The sequence below is a fragment of the Macaca mulatta genome, chromosome 1, assembly GCF_049350105.2.
Source record: "Macaca mulatta isolate MMU2019108-1 chromosome 1, T2T-MMU8v2.0, whole genome shotgun sequence".
NCBI classification, from domain to species: domain Eukaryota; kingdom Metazoa; phylum Chordata; class Mammalia; order Primates; family Cercopithecidae; genus Macaca; species Macaca mulatta.
The window spans coordinates 118946092-118969514 of NC_133406.1; the positions used below are offsets into that span (position 1 = coordinate 118946092).

Sequence of the window (23423 nt, forward strand, 5' to 3'; positions counted from 1 at the left end):
AAACAGTAACCATCAAGATCAGATGTTATACCTATCCTTGGTCATAAATGGAGGATGAAACTTGGTGAGTGGAGATGGGAATATAAGCCTCCAGATGCCCAATTTAACCTGTCATCCAGTTCTGTAAAATCAATATACTCTTCCCTCATTCTCACATCCTCACCTCTCAGAGGAAGCGAGATCTCTTTAGCAGTGTGTGTAAACGCTTGCATGTGAGGTTGCCCATGTTATTTTCCTGTTTATTAGGCAGAATGGTCGATCTGAGGAGACCAGTGGCAATGATGTCCTAGACACAGTAACATCAGGACAACCCCCACCAATTACTTTTCCTATTAGCCCCTTCTTTTCCTTCCCTTTAGAAAGAAGAGCATTGGGGCCGGGCGCGGTGGCTCACGCCTGTAATCCCAGCACTTTGGGAGGCCGAGGCGGGCGGATCACAAGGTCAGGAGATCGAGACCACGGTGAAACCCCGTCTCTACTAAAAATACAAAAAATTAGCCGGGCGCGGTTGTGGGCGCCTGTAGTCCCAGCTACTCGGGAGGCTGAGGCAGGAGAATGGCGTGAACCCGGGAGGCGGAGCTTACAGTGAGCCGAGATCGCGCCACTGCACTCCAGCCTGGGCTGGGCGACAGAGGGAGACTCCGTCTCAAAAAAAAAAAAAAAAAAAGAAAGAAGAGCATTGGGGTGACAGCAATAAATCTAAAGGGAACAATTATACTGATACTGGTTAAGAAGATCTTGTATCTTTACCTACTTATTCCTGAATCTAAGAAAAAAAAAGGAATTTGGGACTAAGGAGAATTCATTCTTCCTACAGTGTCATATTACATTTGTTCTGTGTCTAAAACATGCAATATTCAAAATTGACTTTTATTATTAACTGTTGAGTAACTTACAAATGTTGTTAGAGCAGAGCAGGGCAGAACAGTGTCATGGATAATCTTCCAAAGGAGATAATACAAAAGTCATTTCCATTTAGCTGTGTAAAAACAGTTTATTTCTCTCCTTCAGTTTTCCATTGGCTAACATAGTTAGTTTGTTTCTGCTAAGCTGATTTCACTACTGCAAGGAAATACATACCAAGGACATATTATTTGGCATGGTGAAACCACCTTGGGGTCAGAAAACTGAATACTACACAAGTCAAGGTTTAATGTATCACACCTTGAAGGGCCTTGCTTCAGTGTCCTATGGTAAGGAATTGAGGGGTGGAGGGAGAAAGGTAGGGATAACCAAAAAGAATGTACTCAGACAGTAAAGATTTCAGAGGGGTGAGCAAGAAGTTGCAGTAAAATCGTACCTTTTTTTTTTCCTTCCTGTAAACTGTCTTCGGTTTATGAGCCAAAGAATGAGTTTATAAGGGGCAGAGCAAAGAATGGGGGAGTAGTGAATTTGTTGTACTTAAGTGGGCTGTCAACTTCATAATATAAAAATGAACTTTTCAACAAATAGAGCTGCTCACTCAGAAAGGGTGGCCTATGTAACTTGGGGTTCTCCATCATTGGCCGTGTTTAAGCCTAAGTGGCATATCTTGATAGAAATGGATTACAGTAAACAGTATTCCTGTATCCTTCATTCCGCAAATACAAAAGCCTGCTCTGTACAAGGTACATGCAGAATATGAAAAGGTATCAAATCTGGATCTGCTCTCTGCCAGCTGTCAAAGCATTGCTTCTCACACACGTTAATGTGATCTTGTTAAAATGCAGATTCTGAACCCTGGGGATGGGGCCTGATTCTACATTTCTAACAGGCTCCCAGGTGATGCCAACGCTGCTGGTCTGTGTAACACAGATAAACGTTTCTAGTAGAGAAGGCGACATGCAAATACTTCTAATACAAAGGTAAGTACCTTAGGGATTCCACTAATTTTCATAAAAAACCTGGATCCCTCCCAACCCTACGACTGTCTTTGCCTTTTTTATACCTTTAGGGTTCCTTCTGATGTTTTCGTTGTCGCCATCTTCCTTGAATTTTATTTCTTCTGAGGTTTCTCACTGCATATGCTGTTTCTTAGACTAGGAAAGCCTTTTCGTTATTCTCCTAAGACTAACATTTTACTAATTTGTCAAGGTCTAGCTCCTAAATACGCCATCTTGAATTTTCCCTGCGACCCCAGTCGGGCTGACAGCTCCTTCCTTGTCGCTCCCTATTGAGCAGGTTTTTCTTGTGGGGGGGGGGCGGGGAGGCGGAGGGACGGAGTGTCGCTCGGTCGCCAGGCTGGAGTGCAGTGGCGCGATCTCGGCTCACTGCAACCTCCACCTCCCGGGTTCAAGCTATTCTCCTGCCTCATCCTCCCCAGTAGCTGAGACTTCCGGCGCGCGCCACCACGCCCAGCTAATTTTTGTACTTTTAGTAGAGACCAGGTTTCAACTTGTTGGCCAGGATGGTCTTGATCTCCTGATCTCGTGATCCGCTCGCCTAGGCCTCCCAAAGTGCCGGGATTACAGGCGTGAGCCACCGCGCCCGGCCAGAACAGTTTTAACCTCCAGCAATGGCCATTGCTTCCTTCTGCCTGCAGTTGGAAGTCAGTTTCAGTTTTCTTATTCCCTGTAAGGAACCCCCCTCTCCCGTCGCCTAACACACAGATGCTGCCCAGAAAACGTGCTGGCGCACCTGAGGCGGGGTAGAAAGCCGCGTCGCTTCTCCCGGCACCGAGCGCCGGAGCCCAGGGAGGCGGCCTCCGAGTGTCCTGTGGGAACGTCCCTTCCGCCGGGTAGTCTCAGAGGCCCAGCGCTCCAATTATCCCGGGTGCAGTCTCCCCAGGCGGCACAAGCCCTGCCTGGCGCCCCCTCCTGGCGCTGGAGGCTGCGTGCGACTGCCCACCATCGAGGCGGCGGCGGCTAGAGAGGCCGGCGGGCCCGGGACGCCGAGGCTGCAGGCCGCAGGGAACGCGCACGGGGCCGACTCCGCGCCGCCGGCCTTGTAGCCATTTTAGGAGGAATCGCTGATCGCCAGCGAGGGGTGCGGCTTCAATTTCAATAACTTTATTGGTGGCCTGATCTGCAGAACAGTCATCACTTCAGTGGTCCCTGGAGGAGGGAGCGCATCGCCCGAGGTGACTGGCGTGGGGGCGCCCCTGGCAGTGAGCGCGGGGACGCGGGGGAGTCCCGATAGCGGGTTTCCTGACTAGGGGCAGCGAGGGCACCGGGGTATTTGCAGGCATTCCCGCAGGCCAGGAGGGAGAAGGCTCCGGGGCTTGGCCTCCCTGGGGCGGGGAAATCCCTTGCCCCGTCCCAAGGCGTATGGGCGGGGCCGGGGGGCGCCCCTGACGCGGCTACTGAGGTGTTCCCAGCCCGGTGTGGTTCTCCGCGGTAGGTGGTCCCCGACGAGCTGCAGCCATGGGAAACACCACCAGCGACCGGGTGTCCGGGGAGCGCCACGGTGCCAAGGCTGCACGCTCCGAGGGCGCAGGCGGTCATGCCCCGGGGAAGGAGCACAAGATCATGGTGGGCAGTACGGACGACCCCAGCGTGTTCAGCCTCCCCGACTCCAAGGTAAGCGTCCCACGCCCGCAGTTGGTGGCAGTACTGCAGCGGGTTGATTTCCGGGCTCCTCTTCCCTTTCTTGGTTCTTTTCTGCCGCGCCGAACCGGGCTATGGTTTTTTGAATTAAAAGGATTTTTCGGGGACAGAGGTGTTGGATGGTAATCCCTCTTGCAGTGCCGCCTCAAAATAGGATAAAGAGGCGGAGTTCTTGTTTTCCTGGTGTTCTGACTAATCTGTTGGCCACATTTTTAGGATGGGGACAATAGACATCCCCGATCCTTGGTTCTTCCTAACATGCACGAGTGGCTCTCCTCTATAGCGTTGCTGAATTTGTAGTTTGTTAGCCCTGGTGGACAACTTCAGAGGGTAGGTTGCACGAGTTGCTGACCATAGGTGGTAGTTTCTCACCTTTGCCCTGAGGTGGCTACATGAAATTCTTTTTCTGAAAATTTCTATGTATCAGTATCATTTTTGCCCTTCTAGCAGCTCTGCACTTGTGATCTTCTTCCCTTTTGGCACGGCTGTAAGCAGCAACTACTTGCTTATTGAATACTTTCCCCTAGTCTTGGGGATCAATTAAGGACATCATTTGGTTGACTGCTTAATTTTTGTCCCATACTTTATAGTTGTGGTGGCTGAGGCTGTGCCTCTTTCACGCCCCGCTGCTGCTCCGCAGGTGGAAGAGCCAATGATTCCACGACTTGTTTACTCTCCAGTAGTACTTCAAAATGTTGCGTGGCTAAAAAGCGACAATCCATAGCTGCCTTGAAGACCTTGCTCTCAATTCCAAGGACTTTCAGGAAGAGCCAACTTGTTTTTTCACTCTGTAAGAAAGGACAGATGGAGCTGATAGCAGCGATTACCATTCTAATGTTTCTAATCGCTTTTAGAGCTGTCAGCATGAAATACATGTAGTTTCTCCAGGTAGACTGACTGGATGAGATAGAAAAATGGAGGGCTTGAGGAGATTGGGGTGTGTTTGATGTTTCCTATCATTTCGTCACTTCCCAGGGAACTGGGGCTTTAGAGAGTGAATAGAGTATTATTTGTCATATTGGTAGCACGTGGAATTTGGATTCCATGATTTATTTCCTTGGATCTCAATTGATAACATCGTCACAGCCGGGCGCGGTGGATCACGCCTGTAATCACAGCACTTTGGGAGGCCGAGGCCGTTGGATCATTTGAGGTCAGGAGTTCGAGACCAGCTTGACCAACATGGTGAAACCCGGTCTCTACTAAAAATACAAAAAAATTAGCTGGGCGTGGTGGTGCATGCCTGTAGTCCCAGCTACTCGGGAGGCTGAGGCAGGAGAATCGCTTGAACCTGGGAGGTGGTGGCTGCAGTGAGTGGAGATCCAGTCACTGCACTCCAGCCTGGGCCACAGAGTGAGACTGTCTCAAAAGAAAAAAAAAAAAAAAAAAAACCATAATCACAGAGAAGTGAGAGTGATTAAAAGGAGCACTTATTGGTGTTTATTCTCCATTCTTATTTGGGCTATCTACAAGCCATCTGAATTTACTTATTCAAAGCTTTCGAAAGATGATCTGCCTCATTATATTTTTACCCTTTTCCTACGCTGATGACTCAGGATTTAAATACAGTGTATTTGTTGAACTGTGACTGCAGTAATTGGTGTCCTGATTAAAAGCCAGGTTGCTCTGTCTGAACTGGGGCCTATTTTGTATTATTCTTATCTCTCACATCAGTCTTGGCATTTGTGAATTAAGAAAATTATTCATATAATTTTCAGATTGTCTGAAAATTAGTTCAGATAATTCCTAAGGTCTCATTTAAATCTAATATTTTATAGTTCTCAATCTACCCTCTTTACTTCTAACCTCAACATTTTACTTAAACATCAAACTGTAGTTCTAATTGTTGTTTTGCCTCTTTTCTTGGTAGTTTTGCTGAGTAACTTGGAGTAAATAATCTTTCTGCTCGTCAGCCGCATTCATTCCTACTACAGAAATGTCATGTCATAAGTGGAAGGGCTTTCCTCCAAGGCTAGGCATATTAATAGTTTGTAGCTTTCAAATTCTAAACTGAAAATCCTGTCATAAAAGTAACTGATAGAAACAGTGGTAGGGGGGCCTACTTTGCTTGAATGCCTGCCTTTTTCAGTGGACTAGCTCAGTGGTTCTCAATCCTGTTTGCACATTAGAATCACCTCAGATTTCTTTACATACTTTTTGGAAAATTTTAAACATTGTCAAAGTAGGGGGAAACAATATAATGACATCTATATACGTGCCACCCAGTTTGAACAATGATCAGATCTTGAATGAACATATAACATCTATACCCCAGTCCACTATTCCCCCACTAGTTATTTTGAAGCAGATTCCCAGACGTTATATCAAATATTATTTTATCTGTAACATTTTAGGATGTACCTCTAAAGATGAGGGTTGTTTATTTTAACATAATCACGGTATATCTGGGAAGCTTTTTTTCTTTATTTTAACGTAATCCCAGTATTATCTAGAAAGCTTTTTAAAAATAGATTCCCAGATCTCATATCAGAATCTGAGGGTTATTCTTAGGCATATGTCAAATTCTTGATTCTAACGCAGCCAGTTAGGCAAGGGTGCATCGTTGTGATAATATGTAGTTTTCTCTGAAGTCAATTCCTTATGTGAAAGTCCTTTCAATTCTCTTTCTCTGTTTACTTTGGATTATCCTGCTGCTGTCTTATACTGTAGTTTTGAGGAATATCAAGAGAATGTATGGAGGGGAAACTATGTCAACCATTTTGAAAAGAAAGCCCATATGAATAAGCTAGTCCTTTAAAAAAAAGAAAAAGAAAAAGAAAAACCCCACATTATTCTATTTAGTAATACTTAGACTTAATACTATACAGACTTCTTCACCAAAGTCACTTAAACCAGTCTAAAACAGGGGTCAGCAATCTTTCTGTAAAGGGCCAGATAGTAAACAGTTTAGACTTTGTAGACCATACAGTCTCTGCTATAGCTACACAATTCTGCCACTCTAGCATGTAAGCAACTATAGGCAATATAGGTAAGCAAGGCAGGTATTTTGGTTCATACCTCTAGTCTCAGCTTCTCTGGAAACTGAGGTGGGAAGATGGCTTGAGCCCAGGAGTTCAAGGCTGCAGTGAGCTATGATCACACCACTCACTGCATTCCAGCCTGGGTGATAGAGCAAGGTCCTTTCTCAGTCAATCAGTAAATAAAATAATAGGTAAACAAACGGGCAGAGCTATTTTCAAATAAAACTTGATAAAAGCATCTAGCTCACTGGCTGGCTGCCAACTCTTGGTCCAAAGGATAGTAATGAAAAGAAACTGGAGTTACTGTTTTTACAATCCCACAAACCTCATTTAATAAGAGAGCTACTTTTGACAAAGGAAATTGTTTTTTTGATCTCTTGCTCCTTGAGGTTCTAGAATTTTTATTCCTACTCCTGAAATAATTAGTGTAAACCTGGGATAGGGGAGTAAGTAAGATTTCATAGCCACTTCTCAAGTTTTAAGAAATCAGTGATCTGGTTTTTGAATTTTTAATGTTTCTTCTTTTTGTAACTTGTTAGCTGAAATAGAGTTTATGAATTACTTATAAACTAGAATTTTGATATCTCTAACTTCCATTACAACTGGTAATTGAGAACTATTCATATTTGCCTATAAAAGTATATGGCTGACTTAATTATTTTTTACAGAACCATACTTTGTTTTCATTTTTTTTCTCTCTCTTAAAAAAGACTCGGCCGGGCGCAGTGGCTCAAGCCTGTAATCCCAGCACTTTGGGAGGCCGAGGCGGGTGGATCACGAGGTCAGGAGATCGAGACTATCCTGGCTAACATGGTGAAACCCCGTCTCTACTAAAAATACAAAAAACTAGCCGGGCGAGGTGGCGGGCGCCTGTAGTTCCAGCTACTTGGGAGGCTGAGGCAGGAGAATGGCGTGAACCCGGGAGGCGGAGCTTGCAGTGAGCCGAGATCACGCCACTGCACTCCAGCCTGGGAGACACAGCGAGACTCCGTCTCAAAAAAAAAAAAAAAAAAAAGACTCAGTAACAGGCTGGGCACGGTGGCTCACACCTGTAATCTCAGCACTTAGGGAGGCCAAGGTGGGCTGGTCACGAGGTCAGGAGATCGAGACCATCCTGGCTAACACGGTGAAACCCCGTCTCTACTAAAAAATACAAAAAAATTAGCCAGGCGTGGTGGCGGGTGCCTGTAGTCCCAGCTACTCGGGAGGCTGAGGCCTGAGAATGGCATGAACCCGGGAGGTGGAGCTTGCAGTGAGCTGAGATCACGCCACTGCACTCCAGCCTGGGTGACAGAGCAAGACTCTGTCTCAAAAAATAAAAAATAAAAAAAATAAAAAATAAGAAAGACTCAGAAGCATATCATAATTGCCTGCCTATGAGTTAAACTAGTGGTAGGGAGTTAGTTTTTTTTCTTTTTTTTTTAAAGGGAGAGTCTAAGGCTGTGAAAGGGTGAGTGATATAGGTAGACTCAAAAGTTAAGCTGTGATTTAGGCAGTGCTTGAGCATAGGCCATTTGACCATTTTTGGTCCTAGATGAGTTCTTTTTCTATAATTTGTTCAAACTCTGATTTAGTTGCTAGTTTTGGGGTTTATATCCTTAGCCAAAGCCTAGCACCCTTCTCTACTCTAGGAAGGAGAGTGACCTTTTTAGAATTCTTGGGTCACAGTTTATTCTAGGGATGACCTACTCCTTCTTACAGCTCCCTGGGGACAAAGAGTTTGTATCATGGCAGCAGGATTTGGAGGACTCCGTAAAGCCCACACAGCAGGCCCGGCCCACTGTTATCCGCTGGTCTGAAGGAGGCAAGGAGGTCTTCATCTCTGGGTCCTTCAACAATTGGAGCACCAAGATTCCACTGATTAAGAGGTGACAAGTATCTTGGTTGAATCTAAGGGTCCAGGAATAGAGACCTGATTTCTTTTCTCAGAAGAGAGACCCAGCTGGACTACTTTTCTCCACCTGCTAAGGACTCTCTCTAGAACATATCTCTGTGGCCACTTAGTATATCTGTGGGATTTTTTTAACCTCATAGTGAGTCAGAGGTCTTTTATCCCTTAGAATTTCATTGCCTCAGAGGGATTCATAATAGCTTTGTGACTACATTCTTTAGGACTGTGTCATACAAGTCCTGTCTCTGCTTGTGGGAAGTCTTCTGTAACTGGCTGAGTCTTGTTGCTCTGACTTCCGCACTAAAGCAAAACATATTTTGAAGTTCTAGGTAGTCGTGTTATTCGTTGCTTCCAAAGCAATAATGAATGATTTAACTGGTTGTCAGAATGAGCCTTTGTATGGTAGTTCATTTTCCAGAAAAGGTTCACCAAAACAAAGTACCTTGAGGCACTTCTGTATCCTGAACCTACCTATCTCATTTGCACTGCTGAGGAACTTGTTCTACTGAAGCAAAATAGTTATACTAGGTGAACCATTTGAGGGGATTAATGTTTTTATTATTCTTTTCCAGATATTGGTTAAGAACTAACGTTGTTGGGAGGAGCTGGTAAATACATGTCCAAGATGATACAGAAAAGGAGAATGGGTTTATATGTTGTTTTTTACACCAGGGATACAAGGCTTAGGAATCTGGGAAATTATTCATATGATACTATGATTGCCATTTGTTTTTTACATTCAGTCTTCTAAAAGAAACTTGGCCTGTCTGCCTTTCTTTTTTCTTCTGTAGCCATAATGACTTTGTTGCCATCCTGGACCTCCCTGAGGGAGAGCACCAATACAAGTTCTTTGTGGATGGACAGTGGGTTCATGATCCATCAGAGGTAAGGCCTTGATCTCCAAGGGTAACCATTGACTTAGCAGTCTCATTTTAGCTGTCATTTCTGTCAAGACTGATGGGCAACTGCCCCTCTACACTGGAGGATTTCTCTCTTGATAAAATGTGGAGGTGCTGAGTACAATCATGTGTAAATTTTAGTAAAAAAGGAAGGTTGGATGGGAGAGAGAGATTTGAAAGATTCAATAATTTTTTGTATTCACTGTTTCAGCCTGTGGTTACCAGTCAGCTCGGCACTATTAACAATTTGATCCATGTCAAGAAATCTGATTTTGAGGTGTTCGATGCTTTAAAGCTAGATTCTATGGAAAGTTCTGAGACATCTTGTAGAGGTAATTTTGTAGTATTTACTCTCTCTTGCTGTGTCTTTCTTGTAATGTATGTTCCTTCCTAAAAGTTGTTTGTGTGTGTGTGTATATATATATAGAGAGAGAGAGAGAGAGAGAGAGAGAGAAAGGGAGAGAAAGTGGAGGGCGGGGGGAGGCAATAGAGCGACAAAGATAATTCTCCTATAAACATTTAAGTGTTTTCTTTGCAGCAAACATACACACACACACACACACACACATTATAACCACTAATGGGCTACAGCCTATAGTTTGAAAAGCTGTTTCTAGTAATATTTCAAGTTTTCCACTGACCTTTGATGATATTACCCAGCAGAGGAGATACATGTATGTAGTTTGTTCGGTATGCCCCATCTTAATCCTGCCAGTTTGAGAGCTCAGTTAGCAGTTTCATGATTTTATGAGGCACAAAAAGTGTGGGGGAAAAAAAAAAAAAGAAAACCAACAGCCTAGGCAATATGGCAAGACTCATCTCTACAAAAAATTTTTAAAAATTAGCCGAGTGTAATGGCACAAGTCTATGGGCCCAACAACTTGGGAGGCTGAGGCATGAGGATTACTTGAGCCCAGGAGGTTGAGGCTGCTGTGAACTATGTTTGAACCTCCGCACTCCAGCCTGGGTAATAGAGTGAGATCCTGCCTCAAAAACAAGACAACCACTGCCCCTACCACCCCCCGACAATTCTGTTGTAGGTAATTGAAATTTTGTAAGTTTTTGGTTTAAAAAAAAAAAAAAAGTCTTTGGTAGCGGAAAAGATCTTTACACTTTTATTTCCTATAATATTACTTGATCCAAGGCCTTCATCTCTACTTACAATTGCTATAGTATCAGAGAATGTTTTGCTAACCACACTTGTAGTTACCATTTTGTTACTTTACAATAAGAGCTAAGACTATCTAAAGAATTGTGCACTGTATTCCCAGTGAGCACACTTCTATCTAATGAGTTCAAAGCCTACCTCTGCTACTAACTAGTTTTGCCATCATGAACAAATGTCTCAACCTTTTTCATTCTGAGTTTCTTCACAGTAAAACCAGGGACTTACACTTTCAGTGATTCTCAGCTGAGGAGGCACAATACCTTAAGTGGAACATATTTGAATTTCAGGGGAGAAGGGTGGCTTTGCTGTTTCTAAAGGAAATTATTGCCTGGGCACAGTGGCTCAGGCCTGTAATCCCAGCACTTTGGGAGGCCTAGGCATGTGGATCACCTGAGGTCAGGAGCTGGAGACCAATATGGCTACCATGGTGAAACCCTGTCTCTACTAAAAATACAAATTAGCCAAGCGTGGTGATACACGCCTCTAGTCCCAGCTACTCAGGAGGTTGAGGTGGAAGAATCGCTTGAACGTGGAAGAGGGAGGTTGCAGTGAGCTGAGAAGGCGCCACTATACTCCAGCCTGGATGACAGAGTGAGACTTCATCTCAAAAAAAAAGAAAAAAGCCTGGCGCGGTGGCTCACGCCTGTAATCCCAGCACTTTGGGAGGCCGAGGCGGGTGGATCACGAGGTCAGAAGATCAAGACCATCCTGGCTAACACGGTGAAACCCCGTCTCTGCTAAAAAAAATACAAAAAATTAGCCAGGCGTGGTGGCGGGCACCTGTAGTCCCAGCTACTCAGGAGGCTGAGGCAGGAGAATGGTGTGAACCCAGGAGGCGGAGATTGCAGTGAGCCAAGATCGCGCCCCTGCACTCCAGCCCGGGAGACAGAGCGAGACTCCATCTCAAAAAAAAAAAAAAAAAAAAGATTTATCAATAGTGTAGTAATCTGTTGAGGAAAATTTTGAAAATGTTGTTTTCATCATATAAACTCAGAAGGTTAAACTGGACATTATTTTTGACTGGTAGGACAATAATTTAAAAGGGTTTAAAAATGCTGAATTAGGCCGGGCGCGGTGGCTCACGCCTGTAATCCCAGCACTTTGGGAGGCCCAGGCGGGCGGATCACAAGGTCAGGAGATCGAGACCACGGTGAAACCCCGTCTCTACTAAAAATACAAAAAATTAGCCGGGCGCGGTGGCGGGCGCCTGTAGTCCCAGCTACTCAGGAGGCTGAGGCAGGAGAATGGCGTAAACCCAGGAGGCGGAGCTTGCAGTGAGCCGAGATCGCGCCACTGCACTCCAGCCTGGGCGACAGAGCGAGACTCTGTCTCAAAAAAAAAAAAAAAAAAAAAAATGCTGAATTAGATTATGAGGATACTTATAACTAATTTTTGTATTATATGATTCTGGCTAAGTAACCAATAAATAATAGACATGTAATCATAATTATATAGAGAGAAGACTAACATACTTTTGATATTTCCCTCTTTCCCCTAATTTCCCAATCTATTGAGGTAACGCTTATAATCCATTTTTTACTAGGAATCTACAGATAATGGATTTTAGTCTGCCCTCATTTACTATCTAGTCATGTATGTAACTTTAGGCAAATAACCAATTTGTATTTTTTTTTTTCTGGTGAAAAGGCAATAAGAACTATTTTGTGCATTTCCCAAGGGTATTTTGTGGATCATGTAATGAAATAACAAAGCATAATACTTTGTAAAGTTTCAAGTTCCATATGTTTTAAAGATAGTATTTAATATCAGAGTATTTTACTTTTTTTCCTTTTGCCTTATATGTATTTTTTGGTCTTTAATTGACACATAACAATTGTACATATTTGTGAGATACAATGTGATGTTTCAATACATTTCATATGTGTAATGATCAAGTCAGGACAATTAGCATATTCATCATCTCAAACATTTGTCATTTCTTTTTTTTTTTTTTTTTTTTTTTGAGACGGAGTCTCGCTGTGTCTCCCAGACTGGAGTGCAGTGGCGTGATCTCGGCTCACTGCAAGCTCCGCCTCCCGGGTTCACGCCATTCTCCCGCCTCAGCCTCCCAAGTAGCTGAGACTACAGGCGCCCGCCACCACGCCCGGCTAGTTTTTTGTATTTTTAGTAGAGACGGGGTTTCACCATGTTAGCCAGGATAGTCTCGATCTCCTGACCTCGTGATCCACCCGCCTCGGCCTCCCAAAGTGCTGGGATTACAGGCTTGAGCCACCGCGCCCGGCCCATTTGTCATTTCTTTGTGGTGATAACATTCAAAATCCTTTCTTCTAGCTATTTTATTTTGTTACATTATTGTTACCTATATTCACTCTACTGTGCAATAGAACACTGGAACTTAGTTCTTACAATGAATTTGGTGGCTCACACCTGTAATCCTAGCACTTTGGGAGGCTGAAGTGGGAGGATCACTTGAGCCCAGGAGTTTGAGACCAGCCTGGGCAACATAGTGAGACTCTGTCTCTACAAAAAAATCAAAAAATTAGCTGGGCATGGTGGCATGTGCCTTTAGTACCAACTACTCTGAAGGCTGAGGTAGGAGGATTGCTTGAGCCCAGGAGGTCAAGGCTGTAGTGAGCCGTGATCAAGCCATTGCACTCCAGCCTAGGTGACAGGGCAAGACCCTGTCTCAAAAAAGAAACAATAACATTTAAATAAAAGATATTATCATAATATATTTCTCTTCATTTTACTATATTTCATTCTATTCTTGTCTGCATACTTTTTTCATTTTTTTTGGAGATGTAATTTATACATCATAAAATTAACTCTTAAATTGTACAACTCAGTAATTTTTAGTATACTCAGAGTTGTGTGATTATCACAATTATCTAATTCCAGAGTATTTTTATCACCTGCAGAATAAACCCTGTACCCATGAGCAGTCACATCCCATTCCCTCCTCCCCTCCGCGTCTGGCAACCACAAATCTTGCTGTCTTAAGGATTTGCCTCTTCTGGACATTTCATATCAGTGGAATCCTACAAATTGTGGTCTTTTGTGACTTGCTGCTTAGCCTCATGTTTTCAGGATTCATCCATCTTGTAACCATGTATCAGTACTTTGCTCCTTTTTATGGCTGAATAAGAGCCCATTGTATGGACATACTGTTTGTTTATCTTTTCATTAGTTGATAGACATCTTGATTGTTTCCACTTTTTGGCTATTATAAATAATGCTATTATGAATATACAAGTTTTTGTGTAGACGTATGTTTTCATTTCTTTTGGGTATATACCCAGTGTATAATTGCTGGGTCATGTAGTAACTTTATGTTTAACTATCTGAGGAACTGCCAAACTGTTTTCCAAAGTGGCGGGACTACTTTACATTCCCTCTAGCAGTGGGAATAGTGTGAGCGTTCCAATTTCTTCATTCCTTTGTTGACACTTGTTGCTGTCTATCTGTTTGATTTTAGCTGTCCTAGTGAGTATGAAATGGTAGCTTATTATGGTTTTGATCTGCATTTCCCTAATGACAGTTACATACATTTTGTCCTTATTGTTGTAATCATTATTGTATTGGTAGTGTTAGGGGTTTATAAACTTGTTGTTTGGCTGGAAAAAAAAATCTAATCTTTTCCCATTGTTTGAAAGTTACAAGACATCTTCACATCCATTATCTAATTTGATTTCCTCAAAAACATCATGAAATAGGGCAAAGATTATTTTTATTTTATGAAGAAACTGACCATTATGGAGGGATTCTTCCAAGGTCCTACAACTGATAAATGTAATAGCTCTTCCTTGAGCCTGGGTCTTTGAGTCTTTATCTCTTTGTCTCCCAAATCATGTTGCCATGTTGAGGAGCTTCATGGTTTATGTCCAGGGGACTCGGATTTTTTCTCTGGTTACCTTACAGCTGTAGATCCCACAGGTCACAAGTTTGTGATCCAGGACTTCTACTATATTTAATGTTAGCTGCCATGTATTGATAACTTTTTCCATGCATTCTTGCTAATTCTCCAACTCTTTCTCATATTTGTATAAATATCTTTCAGACCTTTCCAGCTCACCCCCAGGGCCTTATGGTCAAGAAATGTATGTGTTTCGATCTGAGGAAAGATTCAAATCCCCACCCATCCTTCCTCCTCATCTACTTCAAGTTATTCTTAACAAAGACACTAATATTTCTGTGAGTATCCTCAGTATTACTGGGGCATCTGGGAGTGTCTAGGACCATTTGGACCAAAGTTCAGTGATCCTGGAGGTTAGGATGATTACAGAGGTGTGTTGAGATTACAAGTCATACACATATCAGTAACATTACAGATTGCCTTTTTCCAGTGCTGAGTCACAGCTGCTTCAGCCATTCATATAAAAAATCGTAGTTGTCTCCTCATCGTAATAAAATCAGGATCACAGCTATGGACTTCTGTTTGAGCACAGCATGAAGTAGTAGTTATCATTTGGGGATGTACAAAAGAATTATAAAAGTTTTTTTGTATATAATTTATGTCTGTATTCAATCTACTTGATTCCTACTATGATTATTTTTACCTTGTAACACAACTCTTCCTTGTGTGTTGTGGGCAAGATTTTTGTTCTAACTCTCTTAAGGAAGATTAGTAGATGCTGAGGCGTAAGATTTCTGCCCTGGACTGATAATTTTTCTAATTTTCTGTAATAGGATTTTATTATTGATACATACTGGAGTGGGTACATTATTGAAAAGAGAGAGCGCATTCTAGTTTAAATTTCTCAAAGAGCTCTGAGGAAGGGTAAGCTGTTTGGTTTGTCTGTGCCTTAATTTCATTTAGTAATTTTTTTCTCTCTCTCTTAGTGTGACCCAGCCTTACTCCCTGAGCCCAACCATGTTATGCTGAACCATCTCTATGCATTGTCCATTAAGGTGAGTGGTGGCCCTGGCTCTTCACAGAGCTCCCTGGAATGAGAGGTCAAGGGTAACATATGTTCTCAGTGGTTACTTTCTCTGCTATTTCATTGAAGCTGAAACTGGCAGTAATGATCAAATTATAGAAGAACTCTCTTTTTTTAACTAATAGGTTGTTTGTTTTAAAATCTCAGTCTCTGTGTTCTGGCTGGCTGAATTGCCCTCTGATAGGACTTTTTTGCTGCCCAGTTATTTTTTGGGTGGCTAGAATCTTTCCACCAGCTATTTACTTAAGTTTCAGTTCATAGCATAGGATTTATTCTGCAGAAAAAGCAGGTTTAGCTTCCAGTTCAAATTTAGCTTCCAGTTCAAAGAATGCTTTAATGTGATATTAAGGCTTTCACTTTTTTGAAGGTGGAATTGAGCTACTTTCAGGTGCCTCATTCATATATACTCAGGTGCTTGCATCTCTCCTATACACGAGTTAAAGGAGAGATGTGACCAGATTTGCCCGTCTCTTCAACTCCAGAGTCCTCCTTGGTTTTTCTGCTGCTTTAGAGTCTGGGTTGAAAATAGCCATTCTGTTCTGTCATGTTGTGTCTTTGTGGTTTGGCTATTGGAATAAAGTTATATAGCTCTGTGATTATCAAACCAGGCTGATTATCATCAGAGTCTCCTGGGGGAGATTGTAAAAATACAGATTCAGCAGCTCCATTCCTAGAGATTCTGAATAAGTGCATCTAGGATGGGCTCTATAGTTTTTTTAAGCTGCTTTTACTTGGCTATATAGCTGGATTCGGGAAGTCACTGATACAGCTAACAAATTATGTGGTACAATATAATACTTAAAAATATATTATTGAATTTAATTTTTATAATAACCTTGTAAGTATTATTTTTAACCCCTGTTTTATAGATAAAGAAACTAAGGCTCAGAGAAGGTCAAATTGCCAGTAAGTACCAGAGACAGGACTGCTGAGGTCCAATCCGCCTATGCTAACTTCATATTCTTTCCTATATTATCATTATGCCAGGTCTTTCCAAGTAGGTTTTTCTCACCTATTCCTCATTTCCACAAAATCTGTGGAAGTGTAAAAGTGAATTTTTTACCTGCCTTCTGTCGTATTTAGGCTTTGTGTCAACTCTGGAGTGTTAACGCGAGAAGCATTCATGGTAGATAATACAGTATGGGGGAAAGTAGAAGGATACACTTGTTCTTAATGGGATTTGCTTAGGTTCTTTGGGATCTGATGGATTTTGCCTCCTGTAACTGCTTGTTGGGTGTCATTTAATTTACCTAGGCTTGCCATCTCCTCCTGTGGTACATCTGTAGTCTGCAGCACAGCCTGGGAAATGGTGCCTCTTGCTCTCTTCTTACTGGTTCTGACTCAGGTGAAGGTGTTGGTTATTGTGGCTCAGCTTGGTTCAGACCCATTCCTGATTCTCTCAGATTGTTTAGGCGGTTTGGAATTGATCCATTGGATTGGGTGTCTTTCTGAAGAGGATTTTGGCATGTATTTTGTTCGAGGATGGAGAGGGATTCCTAGGTTCCCTCTAAATCAGAGAGATCTTTTTGAATTCATCCCTGGCATTAAATGGAACTTAGACCTGCTTTGGGACTTGGAGATAGTTTTTCAGAAGGATTGTTTCTTTTTTTCTCATTGTCTTTAAGACTTTCTTCTGGAAATGGATGCCAGAATATTTCTTTCTTTTTTTTTTCCTTGCTAGTTTTAGGCCCAATATTAGAATTTAAAGTAGGGAAGGGAGCAGGGTAGGAGACTAATATTTCTTCAGCGCTTTTATGTGTCAGAAACTATGTCAGATATTCTCATGTAATCATCAGAGCCACCTTAATGGTAGGTGTTATCTTTTGTAATGATGAGATAAAAAGACTTGGACACACTAAGTAGATTACCCAAGGCCACAAGTAGAATAATGACAGGAGTCAGAATTGGAACTAAAACTTATCTGACCTCCTTCTCTTACATCAAACTATCTCTGTTAAAAGTGAGTGACTGAAGGACTGATGGCTGGGAAGAGCTACCTACTGTCTGAACTAATGAATTAGCTGCGTATGTTTCTTTTCCTTGCAGGATAGTGTGATGGTCCTTAGCGCAACCCATCGCTACAAGAAGAAGTATGTTACTACTCTGCTATACAAGCCCATCTGAAGGAATCCCTTCTTGCCTCCAAGGATTCAAGAGAAGCATCTCCCTTGCCTTTCTGGACTGAACCAGTCTTACCTGAGACTGGAAGGCTGATTTGCTTTGAGGCCGATATGTGTGTTTCAGAGCCTCTGAGTAGGACGCTCTGCTTTTGCATTTGATTGCAGATGAGAGCTTTATGAGTTCACGGAATTTATTTTAAGAAAAAAATATATACATATGAGAAGAAGGTAAATGAAAGCCTCCTAGCCCCAGCTAGAAGTATTATTTCTGCCTATGGGTTTTCACCAAGACCTGTTTGGGGGCGCTGCAGGAATAACTATATAGGAAGCTTTTTTCCTAAAATGAAAGAACAGCAAACTCTTAGGATCCTTGTTGGGCAGAGATTCTATCACTGCTACCTTGGCTCTCCAAGGAATGGGCTTGTGCTAGACTGCTGCCCTACTTAACAGCTGCCTAATTGCAAGGGCAGCTTTTCTTGCATGGGTTCTCTATATTCCCAGAGTATGTGGCACAATGTGTGTTGTTTATATGATACCAGATGCCCCACAAGAACCCTTTTTCCTCTCATTTCACATTCTTCCTTTAGTAGCCTCCTTCAGATCCCATACCTGACCCCTCTCTAACACAAAACTCACTGGGTAAGTGACTGAAAAGTTTTGTGGCACCTGATCCACCCCAGACACTAGGGCTGTCAGAAGGTCCCTTTTTAGCCCAGCACAGGCGCAGGCCACTTTGACGTGTTTGTTTTAACTTCTAAAGGAAATATGTCTCCTCATTATAAGAAAAGCAGAATGCAGAACATCTACTTTTTTGTTATAGTTTGGTGCCACGGCTCAGGCTGTATTGGCAAATTCCCGAAAGTTTTCACACTTTGCCTGGCCCTGCTTCTGTCTTTTCTCTCTCAGCAAACAGTTCTGAAGGTAGGAGTGGAACCGGGGAGTACTTTCGTGTCTTTCATCCTTGAAAGATTTTTATGTGCCTGCATTTTTTTTTTAATTAAAAAAATGCCTTTTCATTGGTCTTAAGAGACTGCGTTGGAGAATTTCAGGCTTTTGATAAATGCTTCTTCAGATTTTCTTCTCTAGTCTAGCCTTCCACATTCTTAGATCAATATGGCCAACCCTGTACACATCACTGCACTAAACACTGCTCTAGATAAACTGCTCAAGTTCATTTAATTCATTTGATGCACCTAAAGAGTTCCCTCATTTTAAAGATTGTTAGGCCAAGAAGCAAGAAAGTATTCCTAGTATTCCCAACCATGAAAAGTATCGTTCTTTGCACCAAGTGTTAACAAAATCATTTTGATCTCCTGCCTCTTCTTTTTAAAGGGTTTGATGATTAATTGGGGTCACTGAATTCCATTTGTGAGCTGAAAAGTATTCAATCCACTTTTGGGGTTCAGAGATAAAACATTTTTTCCCAAGTAGCTGGGGCTCTTCCATTTCACAGATAAGTCAAATAGTACTAAAGGAGGCTAAACTATTGATGAATGAGAGACTCCCTGACTGCTCAGATGAGCCTAGCCACACGGAAAGGGCACCTACAGGTCAGTTTAGCTACCTCCTGTCTTTTCCATGCAAAGCTGACAACGCAGTTGTCTTCGGACTTGTAGACCTCTTGGATTCCAGGTGTGATGGAGTAAAGTATGGGATTGTTGTTTTGCTGGGGTGCAAATAACTAAATGCTTTGGTGGTTAATTGCTAAGAAATACTACTTTAACCATCCAAGGCCACCTTCTGCAGCAAAAGGCTTTTGTGGAGAACCTTTTATGTTCCCAACCACTTTTTGAATGGTGTGCCATTTAAAAATCCAGGCCAGATCCTATTATAACCAACTCTCAGGATTTACAGTCTTCAGTTGTACTAGAATTTTGTTTTTATCCAATACCCATTAAATAAGTGGGCCATTTAGGAGGATTCAAAATCTTGGTTGTTACATGAAGTTTGTTATATTCATATTTCTTGTCAACAGTATTGAAACGTAATATCTGTGTGTTCGTGTATGACAATTTTTACTCCACACAGTAGAGTGGGGCAGGAAAAGAGATCTCTTCAATTTCTCTCAGGCCTGAGGCTTTTGTGAAATGGGTCTGCCCCCAGTGACAGTAGGTTTTTTTATATATTTTTTTGAGACGGAGTCTCGCTCTGTCACCCAGGCTTGAGTGCAGTGGCGCAATCTCGGCTCACTGCAAGCTCCACCTCCTGGGTTCACGCCATTCTCCTGCCTCAGCCTCCCAAGTAGCTGGGACTACAGGTGCCCGCCACCACACCCAGCTAATTTTTTATATTTTTAGTAGAGACAGGGTTTCACCATGTTAGCCAGGATGGTCTCGATCTCTTGACCTTATGATCCACCCAGCTCGGCCTCCCGACAGTAGATTTTGATGCTAGTGACCTTCAGATCTTTCTATCTGGAAATGTGCAGAGAGTGTCAGTTTCCCAAGTTCTGAGGTAACTCTCAGCCAGATGTGAAATGGGAGCCCACCAGCTGGTATAGAAGGGAATGGGTAGGAGGCACTGGTTGCTGACTCATTCAGCACTGGGTGCTGTCCCTTTTCTATACTGCTAATACATCCCATGGTTTTGAGAAGACTTATCTCAGTCTATTTGGAAGAGAGGGAGGAAGAGAAGGAAGTAACCCAAAGTACTACTCATTTGTCCTTGTGTGTTGATTAGTTAAAGGGATAATTAATTTTATGCTGAGGAGAGTTTGACAGATTTTGAAAACGAGTAAAGGCAAAAAATTTTTTTAGCCTTTATTTTGCCTGTTGGAATTTTACAGAGTCAAAGTAGGCAAAGTAAGAAAATAGCTCTTCATGAGGGCTGACCCTTAAAGAACTGCAACATAGTTTTGGAATTGTGGGGAAGAGAAGAGTGACTGAGCTGAGGAGTAATAATAGGAGAATAAAGTCTTGAGTAACTTAGAACTGAAAATGTCCTCTTTTAAAAAGAAATTAAATCAGACACCACATGGTGGTGTCCTTGGATCTCACTGTACAGAATTAGCAGTGTATAACCATCTTCCCTTTGCATCGTGTTCCAATTCTCTCCTCTTTCCTTTCCACTCTGCTTTAAGCTCATTTGTCAGGCAGACTTTCCCAGAGTGTCAGACATTACGTAAAACACATACGTTAGCCATGCTGCTGGTATGGAAAAATTCCACACCATGATTGTTAGCCTCCTTTAAGCTTGAAATGGAATGGGATTTAACCATTCTAGGCAACACCCCTGAAGGGCATACCTAACCTCAATAATGTTGGCTTTTTAAACGTAGGCTTGTATGGTGGAGAAACTTTGTAAAAGAAGAATCCAGGAGAAGTTTGTGAGGATCCTACAAACCCAGGCCCACTTACTTTTCTCCAATTCTTTCTAGTCTCTTGTAGACCTAATGGGTCTGGAATAAAAACTTTGAAAAGAATTAATATTCCATGTATGCTGCTGAAATGAAGTTAAGTTTGGAAAGAAGTGATACCTCTAGACTGGGTTTATATTAATCTGTGATATAAATGAAGAAGACATAGTAATAGAACTCCCTGCTTTTAATTGGGGAAATAGGGCTTTAATCATTTTGACCTCAACTAAAAATGATATGCAATAGTCTATGTTTGTGTGTGTTTGAAATACATTCTGTTCTCAGAGATTTCTACATTCTCACGTTCTAGTGATTTGGGGCGTGGGCTTACTAGCAGATGTACAGTGTATTCCTGCATAATTCTGATTCACCCTTAAAGCCCAGTTCTTGCTGTCTTCTACCAGGGGTTGCTGACTCCAGTTACCCATGGAATGCGGGACCTGGGAGGGGTAGCAATTAGGGTCTTTCAAAACTCTTTGGATCTTAGCATTTGTCTCTCCTTAAGTGCCAGTCACAATTGGATATGGAAGGACTGTGATTTCTGCAATGAACCCAAACTTTTAGAATAAAAAGCCAAATCTTTTTTAAATTCTATGAAAGAAGGGAAAAAAGAGAAAAAACTCAAGTTTATTACTTGCAGTAACTACATTACAGAAATTACATAACACATGGCAATTCTTAGCAATGGAATCCCTCTAGGATTCTAGTTTGGGCTTTGTCTGGATTTGCTTTTCTTAATTGTGCTTTGAAGTGAATAAGCTTTGTTATAAATTACTTTTTTATTAGTTCCAATATTAGTTGGAGTTAACTTGAATTGTATGTAGCACAGCACTTTTGCAGTGAGATTGGTGTGAAATACTAAACACTATGGATTTTGTAGGTGTCAGGTTAAATCGTCAAGGGATACCTACATTAAGTAATATATTAGGTATTGATGATCTTACTTCTTTTCTGTTCCCCTCTACAAAACACTTACCTAACCCAGCTTGTGGTTTTAGGACAGCCAAAGCTCACTGTGGTGGGTTAGTCCTAATCGCTACACAGGTTTCATATATGAGACTTGTTTGAATTTTGGTAAATTGGAGCATGTTGGTTGGTATTACACAGCAGCATTTCAAATGAGTGCAGCTCTGTATCTGTCCAAAAGGAGGGATAAGACTAATTTGAAGGGAATTCAATATGTGAGTCCTCTTTTTAATGGTGCTTTTTGTAACCTTTAATGCTGAGGTACAGAGCTGCTTTTCAATATTTCATAAAGGAGTGGCAGACAAGAGTGGATTTTAAAGCTGTTCTTCAAACGTAATTTGTCACTGGACTCTGACACACCTGGAAATTATATGATATGACACATACAGAAATGTGGGTTTTTTCCATAAAACTTTAATAAAAGTATTATACAGCAATAATATTTGAGTTATTGATTGATGACTGATTATATTATCAAGGTCTGTTTGCCTTGGTGTCCAAGGGCCTAAAGAATGTAAACTGCAAGACAACACATTTGAAAGAGAGGAGTCATGGAGTAGGGGACACGAAGTCCTTCTACCTATCACTTTTTCTCCTTTTTGTTTCAGGCTATGCCAACATTAACTACAGGAACGCAGACTTCGTGGTTTGTTTTTCAGCATTTTCTCTGCTGGCTGTATATTTAGCTATCATCCTGTACTGGATTAGCTGAGCTCTGATCAGACCAATGATTCTCATCCCTGCCTGCACATTCATAACACCTATGGAGACTCTATAAACATTGATGGTCAATCCATTTCCACCCTAGTTAAATGGAAATCTCTGGTATGGGGTCCAGGTATCTGTATTTTTAAGTTCCCCTAGATAATGCTAATAGACATCTAGGATTAAGGATCGCTATCCTGGACCCTTCCTACTTCTCTTTCTCTGTCAGATTATATGCTTCATTATATATGAAAACATTATATACTTTATTCTGACAGATCATTCACCTCAGATAGCCTTGTTCAGGGACATGATTATAATTTCTGTTTTCTGTTCCATCATTTCACAAGGTTTCTACATAGCTGCCCTCCGGACTTTCTTTTCCTAAAACAACCAAACTGTTGTATTTTTGGAGCTCTAAAGAGTCAACTGGTTGAACTAAGGGAGAAAAGAGACTGACAATGTGGAGCGTGAGAACAATAGGGGAGTTGCTGAGGGGGAGTGGAAATGCAAGACAGAAGGACATGAAAGGAAGACCTGTGACAGTAGAAATCAACTAGAACAGTTCCCCTCAAACCTCAAGAGCAGGTCCAGAGATTGCCTCCAGGCTAGCGGTAAAACATGGGATATGGTATGAACTCAGCCTCAGGAAGAATGGTCGCCGAAACATGTACCCCAGTCACTGAAAACAAAACGGCACCAGAATTTCACCAGGGTCCAAACTTGCACTGACGTGCTTTCTAAAGCATTTATTTCTGGCTCACTTGGCTTGGAGTCTTGTAGTATCCCTTCCAAAGACCTCCTTCGGGAACTGTGTTGACAATTAACCGTGACACAGGTGATTTGGGTACATCATGAGTCTCTTCCTCTCCCTACTCCTTTGTCCTCTGTGGTCACTGTTCATCCAGAATCACAT

The 23423-nt window shown here is 42.1% G+C and overlaps 1 protein-coding gene across 4 annotated transcripts; it reads left to right on the plus strand.

Annotated features, from left to right (window-relative positions):
• Positions 1-1708: 1708 nt before the first annotated feature.
• On the plus strand, positions 1709-22239 carry PRKAB2 (protein kinase AMP-activated non-catalytic subunit beta 2). Of its 4 annotated transcripts, XM_077949329.1 has the most exons (9): positions 3013-3058; positions 3319-3497; positions 8207-8373; positions 9188-9281; positions 9507-9627; positions 14482-14615; positions 15264-15332; positions 16231-16267; positions 17408-22239. In XM_077949329.1, the coding sequence occupies exons 2-9, from the start codon at positions 3342-3344 to the stop codon at positions 17410-17412; spliced, it is 783 nt and encodes a 260-aa protein (XP_077805455.1). In that variant the 5' UTR covers positions 3013-3058; positions 3319-3341; the 3' UTR covers positions 17413-22239. The 4 variants fall into 4 exon arrangements, with proteins under 4 accessions (XP_015005225.1, XP_077805455.1, XP_015005215.1 ...); XM_015149739.3 differs by lacking the exons at positions 3013-3058; positions 16231-16267 and adding an exon at positions 1709-1844; XM_015149729.3 differs by lacking the exon at positions 16231-16267.
• The last annotated feature ends 1184 nt before the right edge of the window (positions 22240-23423 follow it).